Genomic DNA, 19,708 nt, shown 5'->3' on the forward strand with positions numbered 1-19,708 from the left:
CGGTGGTGGTGCGTTCAAGGATGTTTATTGATCGTAGGAGAGAACAGAATTGCGGGTCCGCTGATGGCTCCGTGAGGTCTTCAGCGTGGTGGTAGACAAGACCGCTGAGAGCTCCGTGAGATCTTCAGGGTGGTGGTAGACAAGACCGCTGAGAGCTCCGTGAGATCTTCAGGGTGGTGGTAGACGAGACCGCTGAGAGCTCCGTGAGATCTTCAGGGTGGTGGTAGTCAGGACGGCTGAGAGCTCCGTGAGATCTTCAGGGTTAAGGAAGACACGAGGGTCCAAGGGTTAATTCCTGACGCACAGAGGGAAAGACACGGGGGTTAGAATACAGGGTTCTAATCCAGAGATAGTTAACTGAGCCGAGAACGAATAACTACCACTGTAGTAACGAGGACGAACTGGCGATGACTCGCAGCACAGCCAGGGCAGATAAAGCCCGGAGTTGATTGGTGCAGGTGCGCCTGGAGAGCCGGGTCATCACCGGGATGTACAGCACCTGTGGAAAAGGAGAAACGAGAGGGGAGGGGCACTGGAGGCACAGAGGAACTTTGACAATTTCTTGTCTACCGGGTGGTAGATCTCGGCTTACGTTTGGAATTAAAACGTGATCTTGGGCTAAAAAGGTTGGTAACCACTGCATTAGACCATGCCACGGGGCTCTCACCACAGAAGCCAGAGACAAACCATTCGCGGATGCATTTGAATCCAGGGAGGGTTGATTGGCCAACTAGTCTATCCACAATGTTTAGAATTTTATACAAATCCCACCTAGGATCTTAATGAACAAAATATTCATGTTGAAAATCTTTACTGATATCTATTCATTGAGAATAAAATAACATAAGAAGGGATCAATGGAAAGCAAAATCCTCAACCCCTTGAGGGCTGGATCAAAATCACATCAAAGTCAAATTCAAAATTTGAAAACAAAGGCTGATCCAACATTGCATGAATTTTCATCACAATAAGGTTATAAGGTTGTTCAATAATTTTTATGTCCTGTATGCAAACCCAACATAGTCTGGCCATGCTCCTGATTAGTTGGCGGACGGTGTCCTGGGGGATCTCCTCCCAGACCTGGATCAGGGCATTAGTGAGCTCCTGGACAGTCTGTGGCCGTACATAGCAGCGACGGATATACCGATAAATAATGTCCCAGACATTCTCAATCAGATTAAAACCTGGGGAACCTGAGGGTCAGTCTAAGGCATAAAAGCTTTTGTCATCCAGGAACTGCCTACCGACTCTGGCCACATGATGCCGCGCATTGTCTTGCACCGGAAGGAACCCGGGGTCCATTGCAGCAGCGTAGAGGTCTGACAATTGACAATGAGAATTTCATCACGGTACCTAACAGCAGTAAGGATACCGTTGGCTATGACATGAAGGACTGTGCGACCTTCCAAGGATATGCCATCCCAGACAATCACTGACAACCCCAACTAAAACGATGATGCTTGATGTGACACTGCATGAAAAGCCAAAATTGTGCCACTGCAAACGCCTGCAAACTCCCCTTATTCCTGGCAGTTAGTGCCTGTTTACAGTATGCGAATTCTGCGTTAGCCCGTGACACACACTGGTAGCGCAGTAGCATATGATTCGCAGCCAAAACGCTTATGAGAACTTATCTCACTTCAACACTAGATGAAACCACAGACCTTTGAAATGAAAACTCACATGTGATTGGCTGGTAGAGTTGTTGCTATTGGTCACCCTGGGTCATAATAATACACACATGGGTAATCCCCTCCCACACAATATAATAATAGTAATAAAATATATATAGTTATTTTTACTAATAATTTATTCATTAATATTAATTATTAGGAAGCCTTTACCAAAAGCACTGCAGTTACCGAAGACTATGCATTTTTTCATGTGATGCGTATTCTTATGTTATATGTTAGTGTTGTATACTCACTCTATTATCAGGTAATTTTCGCTAATAATGAAAACACGGGAGACACGTTTCGTTTCGTTTTTACACAAAACGGAGAACTACAACAACGTAAGCACATGACACAAAAGGGGGCGTAACAGTATCCTTGAAGGGACAAAGGCTGTCAATGCAGAACATATCCCTCCCCCTTTACCTTTGATGCTCCTTTAACAATACTAAACATTTTACCGTCTCAGTATCTTCTCTGAAATGTCTCTGCATCAAAAACACCTTTTTTTCTTTTCTTTTTTTTCAATATATCACAATTTTGTTTTCTGTATTTCTTACTTCTATAAATAACTTTTAACAAACTTGTTTTGGCTATAGCATTTTGGCTAAACTAGGGAAAGATGGTAGACTACCTCAATTCCCAGACTAAACCATGGGGATTATTCTGCTAATGTCAAGGGTTAGTCTCTACTCTAAAATGTCAGTCTATCAGGACCTGTAGGCAAGTCAGTCACATTGTTTCTTGCGGATGACTGTATGAATCCTGGTCTGGGAGAAGTGATGCCTCGGGTAGGCACCTGATCAGGGCTAAGTGTGCCCGTAACAGTGTCCAGCCCTAAAGGTTGCGTCAGGGGTTCTTCTGTGGATAGATGCTATTCCTGGTAGGCCTCCCGCTCTGGAACAAGGGATGTTGGCTCAGGTGAGTCATCATTGGAAGTGTGGAGCAGTCGATCGATGTGTCTTCTCCAGATGAGGTGATTATGTGTTTCAACTGTGTATGACACAGGGCCTGTTTTTGCAACAACTATAGCATGCATCCACTTTATCCCTTTGTTATAGTTCCGGGCGAGAAACATGTCTCCAGCTGTGAAGCTCCGGAGCTTTGCTTTCCCTAGTCTCTCCACTTGAGCTCTCGGTTTTAGGTGCACATTCTCTCTTGTCTTTTTTTTTTTTTTTACTTATTTTTTATTTGGTTTTCAACAAAACAATATGCATATCAAGACAGTTACTTTCTTTGTCCATTTTTCAACTGTATACAATACTGTTATACATGGTATTCAAGTATAGCGTGCAATGCATAGAAAAAACAACAAACATCAAACAGTGCTCACTCCAAGAGATAAAAAGGGGGGATAAGAATAGATGATTGATTACATACATTATATATTAAATTAAACAACGAAAGAAGAAAAAAAAAAACAAGTAAATGAAAATAAAACCAGGGATAAAGTAATAGTTATTGTCCACTCCAGAATTTAGTATCATAGGTGCTATTTATGCTTTTCCGAGAGGATGGTTTATGATGTACATAAGTAGGCAAAGGTGACAGATAGCCGCACGATCGGAGGCCTAGAGCGATATTAATTTGTAACCCTCATTGTATTAATAACGCAAGGACAGGACCCCATCGTTTAGTAAAGATAGACTTTTGGAGCCTTAATGAATATGTGATTTGCTCCATTTGGTAGATGTCCCATACTTTTTGGGTCCATATATTATATGTAGGTGGGTCTGGTTTTAACCATTTGATGGTTATACATTTCAATGCTGCTGTGAGTAGTATGTTTAGCAGATATTCTTTGGCCCTCCCATTCAGGCCTTCAGGCATCGCTCCCAGTAGTGCTATTGTGGGGTCTTGTGGGATGTCCGGTTGGAATATCTCTTTGAGGGCATCAAAGATTTCTCTCCAATATGTGTTTAACTTAGGGCAGAGCCAGAATATGTGTGTGTGATTGGCAGAACGTGTTCCACAGTTCCGCCAGCACAAGTTGGAATGTGTCGGGCCCATCTTGGCTACTATTTCTGGTGTTCTGAAGAATCTGGTAATTATTTTCCATTTAAATTCCCTCCAGGTGTTTGAATTTGTAGCTAGGTGTGCCTCTGTGCACATCCCCTGCCAGGTATTCTGTGGTATGACCATGTTTATTTCCGCCTCCCATCTCTGCTTTATCTGTAGGGAATTATGTAGATCCATAGATAGAAATATGTTATAGAGTTTACTTATGGTTTTCTTATCTTCGCTCCCCATCTGTATTTCTATAACTCCTCTAGAGGGGTACGTTTTAAAAGTTTTCCCCACTCTTTGTGTGATGTTAGAAAAGTTCTCAACTGCAGATATCTGAAGAAATCTGTTCTTGGGAGATCAAAATCCCTTTTCAGCTGCTCAAATGTCTTGAGGTTGTCCTCATTAAATAGTTGATGCAGGTAGACCAAACCCGTATCTGACCACTTTCTAAAGCCTGTGTCTAGATTGTTAGGTGTGAAGGTCTTCATAGATCCAATACTTGTTAGTGATGAAATTAACTTTGGAAGCCCAAAAACAGTCTGTATTTTGTTCCAGATTTTAAGAGTGATCTTAGTCCACTCTGCTAGTTCTTTTATGGGTGTATCTAAAAATGGAAAGTTTTGAGAGGGCTCTGGGCATAGGTTTTTCTCGATATTAAGCCAGCGAGTGTACGTGCTATTCTGAATCCACGCTATCAGGGGTTTCATTTGTGCTGCCCAGAAGTAATATTTTAAGTTTGGAAGTTTAAGGCCTCCGTTTACCTTAGATAGTTGTAAGGATTTAAGTCTAATTCTAGGGCGCTTTTTTTGCCAGATAAATTTGGAAATGATTTTATCTAGGTTATCAAATACTGATTTTGGAATTTCTATAGGTAGCATCTGAAATAAGTAGAGAATTCTGGGTAGAACATTCATACGAATACTTTCAACACGACCGAGCAGGGAAAAAGGGAGCGCAGACCATCGTTCCAGGTCACTATTAATGCATCGAATTATTTTACTATAATTGGCCTCGTACAAATTCTGTAAGGACGGGGGGATGTGTATGCCAAGGTATTTTATACCGTCTTTTGGCCACTTAAATCCACTTTGGAGTTTTACAGTTCTTGGGATGTTACCTTTGATATCCATAGCCTCTGTTTTTTCCACATTTACCTTGTATCCTGAGTAGTATCCATACTGTGAGATGAGCTCCTTTAGATGTGGTATAGTTGATGCAGGTTGCGTCAGATATAATAATACATCATCAGCGTAAAGGGATATTTTATGCTCTTCTTTTTGTATTACAGTTCCTTTTATTTTGTTATCATCTCGGATGAGCTGGGCCAGGGGTTCGATACTAATTGCAAACAGCAGGGGTGATAAAGGGCAGCCTTGTCTGCAGCCGCGTTCCAGTGTGAATCTTTGTGATCTATATCCATTAAGTTTAACAGCTGCCTGTGGTGATGAATATAATGTTTGTATCCAATTGAGGAAGTTGGGGCCAAATTTTAATCGTTTTCGTGTTTGGAATAAATATTGCCATGATACTCTATCAAATGCTTTTTGAGCATCTAGGGACAAAATCATTGATTCTGATTGCTCTTCTTTTTGATTGGATATAATGTTTAATAAGCGTCTTAAGTTATCGCCATAGTATCTTCCAGTGATGAATCCTGTCTGATCTGGGTGGATAATTTCAGTGATAATATGATTGACTCTTCTTGCTAGGATTGCTGTTAGGATGCGCAGGTCCCCATTCAGCAGCGATATCGGTCTATAGGATTGGCACTCTGTGGGGTCCTTGCCTTCTTTATGAATTACCACTATAGTGGCTTCTTTACAAGATGGTGCCATAGTTTTAGATTCTAATGCATGGTGGTATGCCTCTCTTGTCTTTTGAGGTCTCAGGAGTCGAGTGTGAAGTTGTCTCTTGAGCATAGCCATGGCAGGAGACACCTTTGCGTAGCATGAGGTGTATTTTGGTATGACAACAGGAAAGCACTGAGGTGCTTGTTGAGGGACTGGGTTCTTTGAGAGGACATGGGAGCTTGCTTCATGCGCTGTACAAATCTTTCAGGGAGCCAATAGGTAGCTTGGTGATATGGTGCAGACTTGAGGGTGCTGAATACCATTCTCTTCCATGAATGTCTTGAACTCTTCAGACACTAGTTGCGGGCTAAGCTGTAGTGGAAGACCGAAACGGCTGAAGATAACCGTAGCTCTTCAGTGGTTCTCTCTGAGGAGGTGCTCTTCATGACAGCAACCTCAGGCCATTTACTATGGGCGTCGACTTCAAGTAAGAACATGCAGTTCTCTAGTGGTCCAGCACAGTCTAACTTGACTCTTTGCCAGGGTTCTTCAGGCCAGTCCCATGGCCTGCATGCGATTTCTTTTATTCGCGCCCCACCACAGTGACCAGAGTTGAGCTCGTCCAGTACTTTCTCTCTTAGTGGCGGTGTAATAATGACATGGAAGCCCCATAATAGGCATCCAGACTGGCCTGAAAGCTCATTTCTTCTTTCAGGGTAAGTCTTCAAACTCGGTATCACCTCTCCTTTCCTTCCCCGAGCGACTATGTCCATAACCTCAGACATGACCGGGTCAGTGCGTGTGCGCCTTCTTACATGAATCAAGGTTATACGAGCAGCAACCATATCCTTGAAATATAAAATCTCAGCCTGTGTTGACTCAGTGTGCATGACAGGTAGTGGGAGCCTTGAGAGGCCGTCAGTATTCCCATGCTGGTCCGACTTCCCAGACTTGATGTTATACTGGTGGCCAGATGATAACAAAGCCCATTGCTGCATACGACTGGCTGCAAGTGAAGGGATGCCAGTATGAGGACCAAAGACAGGGGTTAGAGGTTGATGGTCTGTCAGTAGCTTAAATTTCCTGCCGAAAAGAAACTGATGGAATTTCTTCACTCCAAACACTATAGACAGTGCTTCACGATTCTGTAAGTAAGCATTTCTGAATAGCCTCACTGCGTAGACCATACACCAATCTGTCATGTATAGTGTCATTGAGTCAAAGTCCAAATTCACAATGTTCAGATAACTGTTTCAGTATAGCTACAAACTGTGAGAGAGATTCACCCTCTTCCTGGTTTCTTTTATGGAATATGAACCTCTCAGCAATAACGAGTGGCTTAGAGGAGTAGTGACTTCCTAATATTTTCACAATTTCATCATGTGAAGTGGGATGATATGGTGATATCAGCTCTTTAATGTATAATGTTGCCATATTATTAAGGGCCTTGAGTAGTGAAGCTAATACAGGAGAAATGTGGTCTCTTTTCACGGTTCTTCTCAGTACACGTGCTGCAGCATTTTGGTCAAGCTGCAGACTCTTTAATGACTTACTGCTGGAGCCTGATAATAAGGAATTACAATAATCAAGTCTGGATGTAACAAAGGCGTGGACACATTTTTTGAGAAAGGACCTTTCTGATTTCTTAGATGTTACGCAAGTGAAGGCAGTCCGGAAGCATTAGAAGTTTTCCTCATCCTTTGTAGAATTTGAAAAGCTATTATTATGGCGGCCAATTAAATACTTCCTGGTCATTTCACACAGTTAAGAAGGTTCCTAAGCAAAATTGGATTTCCAGATAGCAACCACAAACTTGGACTCAAGGATGACCTGAATTAGAGTTTCAGTCAATGTGACCTCACAAAGTTTGTTTATGTTTTCATGTACATGATATCTTAAAGGTATAGTTCAGAGTCTCAGACACAAATAAAAAACACGTCTTAAAAAAAAAACATGACATGCCACCATACTCCTCGTGCAGTTTCATACGAGTGTCTGGAAGCCCCGACATTCAAATTTGACTCGAAATGACCAAGTTGTAAGCCAAAATGTCTGTTGATATCTTCTGACGAGGTGCATTCAGGGACGTTCAGAAATGCTAATGTCCGCTAGCATAGCCACTTCTGGTGGACTTTTGGTCTTAAAACACAGTGTAAATGACGCTGTTTTGAGTCGAATGTGGCCTCTCAGAAACATGTTTTTGGCCTCTTGAATGTGATATAAATCACTAACTTGAGGGAATTTCCACAACTTGTCTCTTGGACCCAAAGATTAAGTGAATACAGTGACCTTATTTGAATCTGGAAAAGAAATGTGTGGAAATATGTACACGGAATCTGCACTGGTTGGCGGAGGCATAGGACAAAGGCGGAAATGTAAGTTCTGTCTCAATAATAAAGACCATTTAATTTCATAGTGATGATTTCATCCCACAGTGTGTTAGCTAGGGCTTAATTACATATGTCAAATAACACACATTAAATTCAAAAAACTCCCTACATCCACATGTTTATATACAGTGCCTTGCATGTGTTCACATTGCAAGTATTCACCCCCCTTGGACTTTTTCCCATTATGTACTGTTACTAACTGGAATTCAAATAGACTTAAATAAACTTTTTCCCGTTTGATCAACAAAACATGCATAGTACTTTGGAGGTGCAAAATAAATTTTATTGTGACACAAACAATAATGAGAACAAAAAAGTTGACATCTGTTGGGTGCATAAGTATTCACCCCCCTGTGTCAATACTTGGTAGAACCCCCTTTCGCTGCAATTACAGCTGCAAGTCTTTTGGGGTATGTCTCTACCAGCTTTGCACATCTAGAGATGGAAAGGTTTGTCCATTCTTCTTGGCAAAAAAGATGAAGCTCAGTCAGATTGGATGGAGACCGTCTGTGAACCGCAATCTTCAAGTCTTGCAATAGATTCTCTTTTGGATTGAGGTCTGGGCTTTGACTGGGCCATTTTAAGACATTAACATTCTTTAATCCAAACCATTCCTTTGTAGCTCTGGCTGTATGTTTAGGGTCATTGTCCTGCTGGAAGATGAACCTCCGCCCCAGTCTCAAGTCTTTTGCAGACTGCATCAGATTTTCTTCAAGGATTTCCCTGTATTTGGCTCCCTCCATCTTTCCCTCTATTCTGACCAGTTTCCCTGTACCTGCTGAAGAGAAGCATCCCCACAGCATGATGCTACCACCACCATGTTTCACTGTTGGGATGGTGTGCTCAGGGTGATGGGCAGTGTTGGGTTTTCGCCACACATAGCGTTTTGCATTGAGGCCAAAAAGTTCAAATTTGGTCTCATCTGACCAGAGCACCTTCTTCCACATGTTTGCTGTGTCTCCCACATGGCTTCTGGCAAACTCCAAACGGGATTTTTTATGGATCCCTTTCAACAATGGCTTTCTTCTTGCCACTCTTCCATAAAGGCCAGATTTGTGGAGTAGACGACTAATAGTTGTCCTGTGGACAGATTCTCCCACCTCAGCTGTGGATCTCTGCAACTCCTCCAGAGTAACCATGGGCCTCCTGGTTGCTTCTCTGATTAATTTTCTCCTTGTCCGACTCTTCAGTTTGGGTGGACGGCCTCCTCTTGGTAGGTTTGTGGTTGTGCCATATTCTTTCCATTTTCTTATGATGGATTTTATGGTGCTCAGAGAGATGTTCAAAGCTCTGGATATTTTTTTATAACCTAACCCTGCTTCATATTTCTCCACAACTTTATCCCTGACCTGTTTGGTGAGCTCCTTGGTCTTCATGATGCTGTTTGTTCAGTAATGATCTCCAACAAACTCTGAGTCCGTCACAGAACAGGTGTATTTATACTGAGATTAAATTGCAGACAGGTGGACCCTATTTACTAATTATGTGACTTGCAAATGTGACTTGTGAATGCAATTGGTCGCACCAGATCTTTGTTAGGGGTTTCACAGTAAAGGGGGTGAATACATATGCACTCAACACTTTTCAGATTTTTATTTGTAAATAATTGTGAAATCCATGTAATATTTCCCCCCACTTCCAAATGATGCACTATTTTGTGTTGGTCCATTACATAAACTCACGATGAAATAAATTTTAATCTGTGGTTATACCATGACAAAATGTAGAAAAGTCCAAAGGGGGTGAATACTTATGCAAGGCACTGCAAGGCACCTGCTCCAAAATTGTATTGGTTCTTCCGTCGATCATTCCCAACCCCTCTACGAACATTTCATTGAAATCGGTATTGGTGGAGGTAATTAGAACATATTTCACTTACTGCAACCTCTTCTAGCTTTGTCTGTGGATTTTCAGCAAATTATTAATAAGAGATTACTCGATCCATTTGTGTGCTGTGGCATCAAAGTGAGTTGTCATTGTGTTTTTTTCAGTTTTCAGTTCATAGTTCCTAAGAGATGGCAGAAGAACAGACCAGTATGCATCCACTTGGCTGGGACTGGAGATCATGTAAGGCTCCTAAACTTTTTACCTTAACATAACTTGAACACCAAAGGCTCTGTTTCAAACCTGGTATGTGATGAAATATGATATATTATGTCTTATTTGAAATAGTGATGGTTAGGGTTATGGGAATACCATGTACATTAGTGTTAACAGGCAGCTCCGTCAAAGGATTAATTACTAATGATCTGCACAGGGCTGTCACTTTTTATTGAAAATTCATAACAAATTAATGTCATGTCAAATTTGTTCATCCTTGATTTTTTTTCTTACAAGAGGTCACTTTAAAGTATTGTAATGTATTTTGAGGGTTAAGGGCAGAGGATGTCACACCTTGTTAGAGCCCTATGAGACAAATTGTGGTTTGTGAATATGGGCTATACAAATAAAATTAGATTTATTGATTGATTGATGATATTTTGTGTGTGTAGTTTTTCTGGCGTCGGCGGACCTTGATGGCGAGGCCCATGATCAAAGAGGCAGGAATGGCTTCATTGCTTCTGGAGAACCCATATTATATCCTTCTACTGTCTTCTCACATCTTCCTCCTTCTTTTTTAATTTCCTTTGGAAATTACTTTTCTGGACAACCCAGGTAGACTTTATCTCCACTTACTGATATACTAATTTGATCAACAGATATAGTGATGCACTTTCATCAGCATGTGAGACTCTCAATAGAATTGTCAAAAATAGCTGTAGCAAGATGTGTCTCTCTGTGGCAGCTCTCGTTCTGCCTTTTTAATCCAGGGAGAGTCAATTGGCCAGCTAATCTCAGCTGTGTCAATCAACTCTCCTTGGTTCACCTGTAGGTGCTCTGCCGAGCTAACGCCACACAGATATTTAATGATTTATCCAGCTGCAGCTTTTTAGACACTACAATGTCTAATCCGCTAAAAGATATGCCCGTTACACATTTTTTTACTGCTAAAAGAACTATAAAGCAGTTATACTGGTAACAAACTATGAACTGTTTTCGCCTCACTCTAAAAACACCCATTTGTTGTTTTAAACACAATATATCAGGAATGCCCAAATAAAATATCCTTACAAATGAAACATTTGAATAGAATTTTTTTGTCAAAGGTAAAGGTCACTGTGACCTCACAAAGCATATTTTGTCTTGTGAAGGTGATATCTCTGAAAACCTTCGAAGGAATTCTTTCACATTTAGCACAAATTTCACTCCGAACTTGGATTTCAGTCTGGTTACCAAAGGTCAAAGCTGAAGGTCCTGACGGCCTCATGAACTATGTTTTCCTGAACACGATATCTTAAAACCAGATTAAGGGAATGTCTTCAAATTTGGTGCAAAAGTTCAATCGGACTGAAAGATGAACTAAATAGATTTCATCGGATAGGTCAAAGGTCAGTGTCACAGTGCTGTCATCTCTCTGTGAATGTGATAAATTAGGATTGCCCATTAGGAATTTCATTACATCTGGTACGTTTCCCTTGGACTCACAGATTTACTGATCAGACTTCTCACTGATTTACTGATTAGATTTCAGTGATTTTGAGGTGGCCTAAAAACATTTTTTTGGCCTCTTGAATGTGATCTCTCAAGACTGCTTAGGGAAATTCTTTCAACTTTTGATCAGTTGTCATGGACTCAGAGATTAAGTGATTAAGTTTCAGTGGTCTAAGGTTACAGTGACCTTATATGAATCTGGAAAAAGTATGTAGAAATATGTACATGGAAACCGCACAGGTTGTCGGGGACATACAACTGCAGTGTGGTAATTCTAGTTTTTCTTATCCTCATGTCTACTCCTCTCCTCCTGTATTTTCCTCAGCTCCAGCTGTTTGTTTTTCTCCTGTAACTGTTTTTTCTTCCTTTTGTTTGTTTTCTCCAAATTTTTGTTTGTTTCTTTTAAATGCAACACATTTTATTCATACCACCCTCTGTTATAAATATGTGGTCTCTTTGTGACATCACAATGACCTAATCTGTGTTTTTTCCTTGATGTGACCAAGGTCCTACAGAGATAGAGATTATTATACGGCTGTTTACAAAGGCTGTGTAGTCAACTCAGTACTTCAACTGACCATGTGTAAAATCTCCTGAGTACCGCTTGTGTTTGCTTTGGTAACACTACTGATGCAAGCAATAAGAGTTTGTCGTGATGAAACAAGGGTATGAATCAAGTATAAAATAGAATATTATCTGGCCTGCATCCGGCTCTCTTGGGACTGAATTCCAATCTGTTTTGAATGTTTTTATCTTCATTTAATGAATGCTATCTCATAATATATTTTTATTCCTTGACTATCCTTTTACATGGCTCTCGTAAACCTAAGGACCAACTGTAAGTTAACTCCCTTTAACATGATTGTGACTTGATCAATAAGCCTTTTATCTGTTTGCTGGGGTTTTAAATTCCCGACATATATAAATATATTTTTGACATCATCTTAACTAAGTACTGTTTGTCTCTGTCTTATTTTTCTTTATGGAAAATATGGACTAAAAGCTGAAAGAATTAGTTTATCAGGCTGTTGAGAATTATGCTCTATGGAGATTTTTTTTTGATTAGTTGGTGAAAGTACTTTGAAACTTACAGCTGATCTGTATATTTAGCAAAATATCTCTCCTACTTTGAAATTACATATGTATTGAATGAAAGCCCTAATATGAATTTTGCTATGTTTACATAAAAATGTAAAACACATAATTTTGGAGCAGCAGAATTACAACCTGCATTAGTTTTGAAGTTGATATTTATATTTAGGTTGATTTGGCTGTAACCAGATGTATTTGTGAGACACATCATGGACAAAGAATTACCACTGCTTTATGTTGTTCAAGTACACATACAATTACACTGGCAAGATAAATATGTGAATCCTTTGGAATTACCTGGTTATCTATGTTAAAGTTCCTAAAAGGAGTTAAGGGTAGATGAAACGGTCTTAATATTGCTGCCAATTTATAGAGAAGAATAGAATAGAATCCTTTTATTGTCATTGCACAGTTTACAATGGAATTTAGCAGAAATCCTCAAGGTGCATGATATAAATACAAACAGCATAATTAGTAGAAAAAGGTGTTAAACATACACACCAAAAAACTAAAAAAGATAGAATAATAATTACAAAAGTGTATATATAAGTTGGAAAATAAGTGCAATTTAAATATAAAAACAGTAAAGCATATATTTTAGCAGCATAGTAAATTTGTGTATGTACATGTAGTACAATTTAGTATTTATACAGAAGATACATTGCAGTGGATGTAAACATCTTGAAGGTTCAGGTACCAAACAGTCAGTGTGTCAGTTATTTAGCAGGGTTCAGTTCTCTTATGGGCGTGGGGTAGAAGCTGTTTTTCAGTCTGTTTTTCGATCGGCCTGAAGCATCTGCCAGACGGCAGCAGGTCAAAAAAAGGATGTCCAAGGTGAAAAGGGTCCTTCAGGATGCTGGCTGGTCTGCTACGGCAGTGCGACCTGAATAAGTCTTCCAGAGAGGGCAGTGGGCAGCCAATGATCCCCTGAGCGGTGTTGAGGACCCTCTGAAGAGCTCTCCTGTCTGCTGCTGAGCATCCAGTGTACCTCACTGAGATGCAGTACGACAGCATGCTCTCGATGGAGCTGGGATAGAAGGACACAATCAGTTTCTCTGACAGGTTGTTTTTCCTGAGGATCCTCAGTGTTATGAGAGTTGTCTGGAAGCTGGTGAAAGGAGAACTCAGGCATCAGCTGATGTGTTATGCAGTCATGCAGTTATGAGACCAGAAGTTGGAACAATATAGAAACGCTAACAGAGTAACATGAACAATTGTCATTTGTTACCCCCAAGTTTGAAGACATCTTCCACAGCATCCCAATATATCTTTCTCTACTTGCGTCACCCATTCCGACAGCAGATGCATGAATGACTAGAATTGCTGTCACTCTCCGTGTTACATGTAGGTTTTTGCATCCTATTGGATAGTTTAGCCTAAAGCATGCATTCCTAAATCACATTGTGTCCTTACGTCTTGCCACTGGTGAAATACGCAAAAGAGTTGAAATTGGTGAGAGTTGTCTCTATCTGGTCTATCCAAATTAGATGTGAAACTCTCTAAGTTTAGAAGCTACAATGCATTGTGGGTTGGCCCTTTTTTCTATAACCAAACCTCTCTTGCTACATAGAGAGAGAAGCGAGTATCTGTGGTATTAGACGGGCACTATTCTCCTGCACAGATATGATGTGTTTTACACAATATACATATTATATAGTGGCATATACAGTATTGTGTGAGGATGGTAAAAAAACAAAAAACAGCCAGTGGTATAGAGGGAGTAGAGGAGGGGACCCAGCATGCAGCTCTGGTGGGCGCCGATGCTAAGGGTGAGGGTGGAGGAGAGGTGTGGGCCTATTCTCACAGTCTGAGGGTGGTTTGTCAAAAAGTCCTAAATCCAGTAGCAGGTGGTTGGTAGGAGTCAGTTGGCTACAGGTTAACCCGTACCTCACCAACCTCTTTCTTACTTACACCTCAGTGTGTGATTGAAGTAGCCGGTTTGCTCTGTTTACAGAGCGGACCGAACAAAGGACTCTTGGGAAATTAGAGGAGGAGTTGTGTGTCTTTACGTGAACAACAGCTGGTGCACAACTGCAGACCTTGTTTCCACACACTGCTGCCCAGAATCTAGAGCTCCTAACGGTAAAGTGCAGACTGTTCTTTCCTCATACATTCCCCCACAAGCTAAGGCTCAGGTAGCGCTTGAAAGGCTGCATGATGTCATTAACAAACAGCTTACGGCTCCTCCGGATGGTGTGATCATTGTAGCAAGGGACTTCAGTCATGCAGAGCTCAAACTGGTCATGCAGGAACTTCATAAAAAATTGTATTTCCCAAGTAGATTACCTCATTGCTATGCATCCTACAAACAGCTGTTTTTTATTTTTTTAACTCATTCCAAAACAAATAAACATACTGGCTAGACCAGGGTTTTAAGACAGGAAATGATAGAAACGCTTTTTTCCACAGACGCCAAAATCCTAAAAAATGAAAGGTTCCTTGTAGGGACTTTAATTGGTTATAAAATGTCACCTGGTCGTCATGTAAGTCGTTAGTACAGACCAACAATATGCTTAAGCTACTAACAAACAATTATAATTTTACACGTCTTAATTAAAGAGATCCCTCAACATTCACAGTGCAGGCGGATAAAGTAAGGGAGACTTGCGGCTGTGGCTAAGGACGTCCTCCAACCAGAAGGCTAGAAGTTCGATCCAAGTCTTCCCCATCTGGATACCAGTGTCCTTGGGAAAGATGCTGAACCTTGAATTGCCCCTCATAATTTTTTTTTTGCTGAAGTGGTGGATTATGCAAGTAGAGTGATTCGAATATGTGGGATGATCAATGTTTTACCTTGCAATGGTTAAAATACATTTGAACTGCTCTGAATTCAGGAGGATTACAGGTGCGTCATCTGTGAAGCATAATCAAATTGCTCAGAGATGATGACCAAGATAGACTTTCAGTGAATTCTTCTAAAAATTGATTTATTTCAGTGTAAAGTGAACAAGGACTTATTTGTGAGTGTTTTAGGTGGTCCTGTCTAAAGAATGTTTCAGACCTGTTTGTCATGGGAGGGGCATTGATCCTGGAGTCAACAGTGCTTCTCCACTGGCTGGAGAGAGGAGGATACTGGCCACTGGGAATGACTGGCATCTCTATGGGAGGATATGTGAGTCTTCAGAAAAGCACACAGTCTATGCTTTCCTTTATTAATATTTTTTAAGCAAACCTCTGCAATCCACCAGTATTAATCTTCACAACTAATCAACATGCTTGTCATCCTGAAAACCCATAGTCACCAGCACCTTATTTAAGATTTATAACTGAGTAGAATTAGCATTTCCTGGTTAGCGTTATAATAATTTTGCACTCGTTATGAAAAAGGTGAACCAGCTCCTATCAGAGCAAAATCATGAAATCATGAATTCCCGATTCAAAGGCTCTCAATGCTTTACTCCCAAAGAACACATAATGACAATATATATAAAAATTTGATTTATTGACTAATTTCTACAAGAACGGGAACATTTACAAGAATAGTAACTCAAAGAACGGCAAAATGGAATAAATTAAGAATCTGAAATTATAGCAGTGGAATTGAAAGATGATAATTTGGGTAATGGTGGAAGATGATATGTTTAAGTGTGGTAAAGTTAATGGTAAACAAATCTTTGCCGGAATGCGCAAATACATTGTTCTGTGAAGGTAAATCCAAAGGTGATAATTCAGGTAACGACATCAACCCAGTCATCAATAGCAGAATCGAATGATTGGGTTGAGCCTACTTAAATGAGTGCTGCACTGCTGTGGAGCTTCTCTGCTCAAACTCGCATCATAATTCGGTGGCTGGTAACCTGCCAGTGGTTGCATGTGGGACCTCTTCTCCTCGGGCCCTGCGTCTCTGGATGAGACTTGGTGCAGGCATGCAGTCAGCATATTTCTAATGGGTTGGTGTGGGGATCAGCGCTGATTAATTAAGTTGTATGCTTGACTTTGTAATACAAATTCTATGAAAATTAGCGTTGGTCATATAATGCAAGATCTCCATAAATATTTAAACAAAGTTTTGAAAAGATGAACAAAAACCAGCATTTGATGGAGTATTCTCATCAGCTGGCTGGTAACTTGGCTAAAATAAGAGATGTTGTTAAGTTACTTAAAGGCGCACAGCATAAATTTCGCACTTATTGAGTCACAGTCTTTTCAAAGCTGTAAGGATTGCGCAATAGTGATCCTACAAATATGTTACATGCATGTCCACACACAAAAACGATATAATATCAAATCTTACCAAGATCATATTTTTGTCTTTGTATCCAGATGGCATCCCTGGCAGTGACTAACTGGCCGAAGCCCATCCCTCTGATTCCCTGTTTGTCTTGGTCCACTGCCTCAAGTGTCTTTACCACGGTAACACACTCTTTGCATCTGGTAGAAGGCATTTTGTTTTCTTGTTTTCCGTCATATTCTTGTGAATATGATAGCTCAAGATGTCTTGGGGAGATCTCTTCAAGTTTGGTACTAATATTCAATGAAACTGGTGTATGAACTGATATTTGTGTATATATACACTCCTGATCAAAATCTTAAGACCAGTTAAAAAATTGCATGAATTTGCATTTTGCACTGTTGAATCTTAGGAAGGTTCTAAGTAGAGTTTCAAAATGCAAAAAGAAGAAATGGGAACAAGAGCCCAAAAGTTGTGAGCAGGCAATTTATTGAAAACAACAATTTAACTGAAGTAGGCTGTTCATCAGCTGATCAAAAGTTTAAGACCACAGCTAAAAAAAAAAAAAAAAACTCCTAAAACAGAAATTAAAGTGGCAAAAACTGACTCAGTAATGAGTAGCTCCACCTTTATTGTTGATCACTTCAAAAATTTGTTTTGGCATGCTTAATGCAAGTGTTTCCAAAAGGCTAGTGCGAATGTTGTGCCAAGTGGTGAAGATGGCTTCACGAAGGGCATCCACTGTCTGGAACTGAAGTCCATTTTTGTAAACTTCCCTTGCCATCCATCCATTGGATTAAGATCAGGGGAACACGCAGGATGGTCCAAAAGAGTGATGTTATTCTCCTGGAAAAAAGTCTTGGTCAGACAGGCATTGTGAATTGGAGCGTTGTCCTGCTGAAAAACCCAGTCGTTACCACACAGACGAGGGCCCTCAGTCATAAGGGGATGCCCGCTGCAACATCTCCACATAGCCAGCTGCTGTTTGATGCCCCTGCACAACCTGGAGCTCCATTGTTCCATTAAAGGAAAAAGCACCCCAGATTATGATGGCGCCCCCTCCACTGTGCCGCGTAGAAAATATCTCAGGTGGCATCTCCTTGTCATGCCAGTAACGTTGGAAGCCATCAGGACCATCAAGGTTAAATTTTTTCTCGTCAGAGAATAAAACTTTCTTCCACCTTTGAATGTCCCATGTTTGGTGCTCCCTTGCAAAGTCTAAACGGGCAATTTTGTGGCGTTGAAGGAGACGTGGCCTTTGAAGACGTTTCTTGTTTTTGAAGCCCTTTCTTCGCAGATGCCGTCTGATGGTTATTGGGCTGCAGTCAGCACCAGTAATGGCCTTAATTTGGGACGAGGATCGTCCCGTGTCTTGACGGACAGCCATTCGGATCCTCCGGCTCAGCGCCGGTGAGATTTTTTTGAGTCTACCACTTGATATTTTTGTTCTTTTAAGAAATGCAAAATGACTGTCTTACTGCGTCCAACCTCAGCAGCGATGGCACGTTGTGAGAGGCCTTGTTTATGCAGTTCAACAATCCTACCACGTTCAAAGACGGTGAGCTTTTTTGCCTTTGCCATCAAGAGATCTTCACAGTGTGATTACTTGACAGGAAATGACATGGAATCCAAATTTTTGCACAGATTTTGGCTTTTAAAGGCTGTGGTCTTAAACTTTTGATCAGCTGATGAACAGCCTATTTGAGTTAAATTGTTGTTTTCAATAAATTGCCTGCTCACAACTTTTGGTCTCTTGTTCCCATTTCTTCTCTTTGCATTTTGAAGCTCTACTTAGAACCTTCCTAAGATCCAACAGTGCAAAATGCAAATTCATGCAATTTTTTAGTCTTATGATTTTGATCAGGAGTGTATATATATATGTATCATAAACTATATATCAGCATGCCCACAAGGAATATCATTGCATGTGTCACAAACATTCACTTGGACTCAAGGATGACCTGAATAGAATTTGGTGGTCAAAGATCACAGTGACCTTATGTTAACCTTGAAAAAACCTGCACTTGTTCTTGGAGGCATACAATCCCAGTGCAGTAATTCAAAACTTAGATTTTAGACTTAGAACAAATTATATTTAAAGGATTGAAGGTTATTCCCCATGGTTCAACAAAAAGTTTGGTTAGTGTTAGGAACTGCTCATTTCACATCATCTTTTCATATTATCACATGTAACTCTTTTTGTATAAGAGCCATATTTTGCCTGATGGAAACGTGACTTGTGTGACAGGGTGATGAAAACTCTCTGGTATTCCCTGGACAGCTTTTCCTTGCTAAACCCAGCAGACCGATAATAATACAGATACATGGTCTGTATTTATATAGCGCTTTTTTAGTCTTGATGACGACTCAAAGTGCTTTACAAAGCAGTCTATTGCCATCCACCCATTCACACACACATTCATACAGTGCTTCAAACCAAGACATTCTGATTGAAGGGCAGCCACTGTACCAACAAACTGCTGCAATATCATATGGCCATCTTTGAACCCTTACATTGAAATTAGTTAAAGGCTCAGTGTGTAGAATTTTGTGATATCTAGTGGTGAAATTATATGTTGCAGCTGAACATCCCATCACTCTCCCCTTCCAAACATGAAAAATAACCTTTGGTAGTCTTCAGTTGTCATAAAAACTCAAAAGGTGTTTAGTTTGACCAGTTTGGACTCCTATAAAAAACATTGCAGCCTCCGTAAAGAGGACCAGCTCTAGATGTAATTATAAAGTATTTAAATAAAAACAGCCCATTCTTGGGTTAAGAAAACAACAATTTTAACAATTTAAATAATCACACACTAAGGACAACATCACTATGGATTATTTTATATTCAGTATCTGCCAATAAATCCATTTCAACTTAATCTTACACACCAAACCTTTAATGGGCAGTATGGACAGGAGGACCAATTACAGTGACTGGTAACTATTTCAGGGGACTAACAGGCATGTGAATATTTTTAAGGATAGCATTACTAAATCATTTGTCCAGATTTTAGATGCAGCAATGAATTCTGAGGAAGGGGTTTGTATGTGTCT

At 40.4% G+C, this 19,708-nt stretch overlaps 1 protein-coding gene across 5 annotated transcripts in view; it reads left to right on the forward strand.

Moving 5' to 3' along the window:
* abhd18 (abhydrolase domain containing 18) overlaps nucleotides 1-19,708 on the forward strand; it is a 67,494-nt gene that overhangs the window by 34,018 nt on the left and 13,768 nt on the right. For 4 of the 5 annotated variants that reach the window (XM_053428488.1, XM_053428491.1, XM_053428490.1 and 1 more), the window contains 2 exons: nucleotides 15,457-15,595; nucleotides 16,747-16,836. In XM_053428488.1, coding sequence (XP_053284463.1) covers nucleotides 15,457-15,595; nucleotides 16,747-16,836 — 229 coding nt within the window. Of the gene's footprint in view, nucleotides 1-9,851; nucleotides 9,928-10,352; nucleotides 10,438-12,201; nucleotides 12,230-15,456; nucleotides 15,596-16,746; nucleotides 16,837-19,708 lie in introns of all 5 variants that reach the window. The other variant, XM_053428492.1, reaches the window with a different exon arrangement.

The sequence above is a fragment of the Pleuronectes platessa genome, chromosome 8 (genome assembly GCF_947347685.1).
Source record: "Pleuronectes platessa chromosome 8, fPlePla1.1, whole genome shotgun sequence".
Taxonomy (NCBI): domain Eukaryota; kingdom Metazoa; phylum Chordata; class Actinopteri; order Pleuronectiformes; family Pleuronectidae; genus Pleuronectes; species Pleuronectes platessa.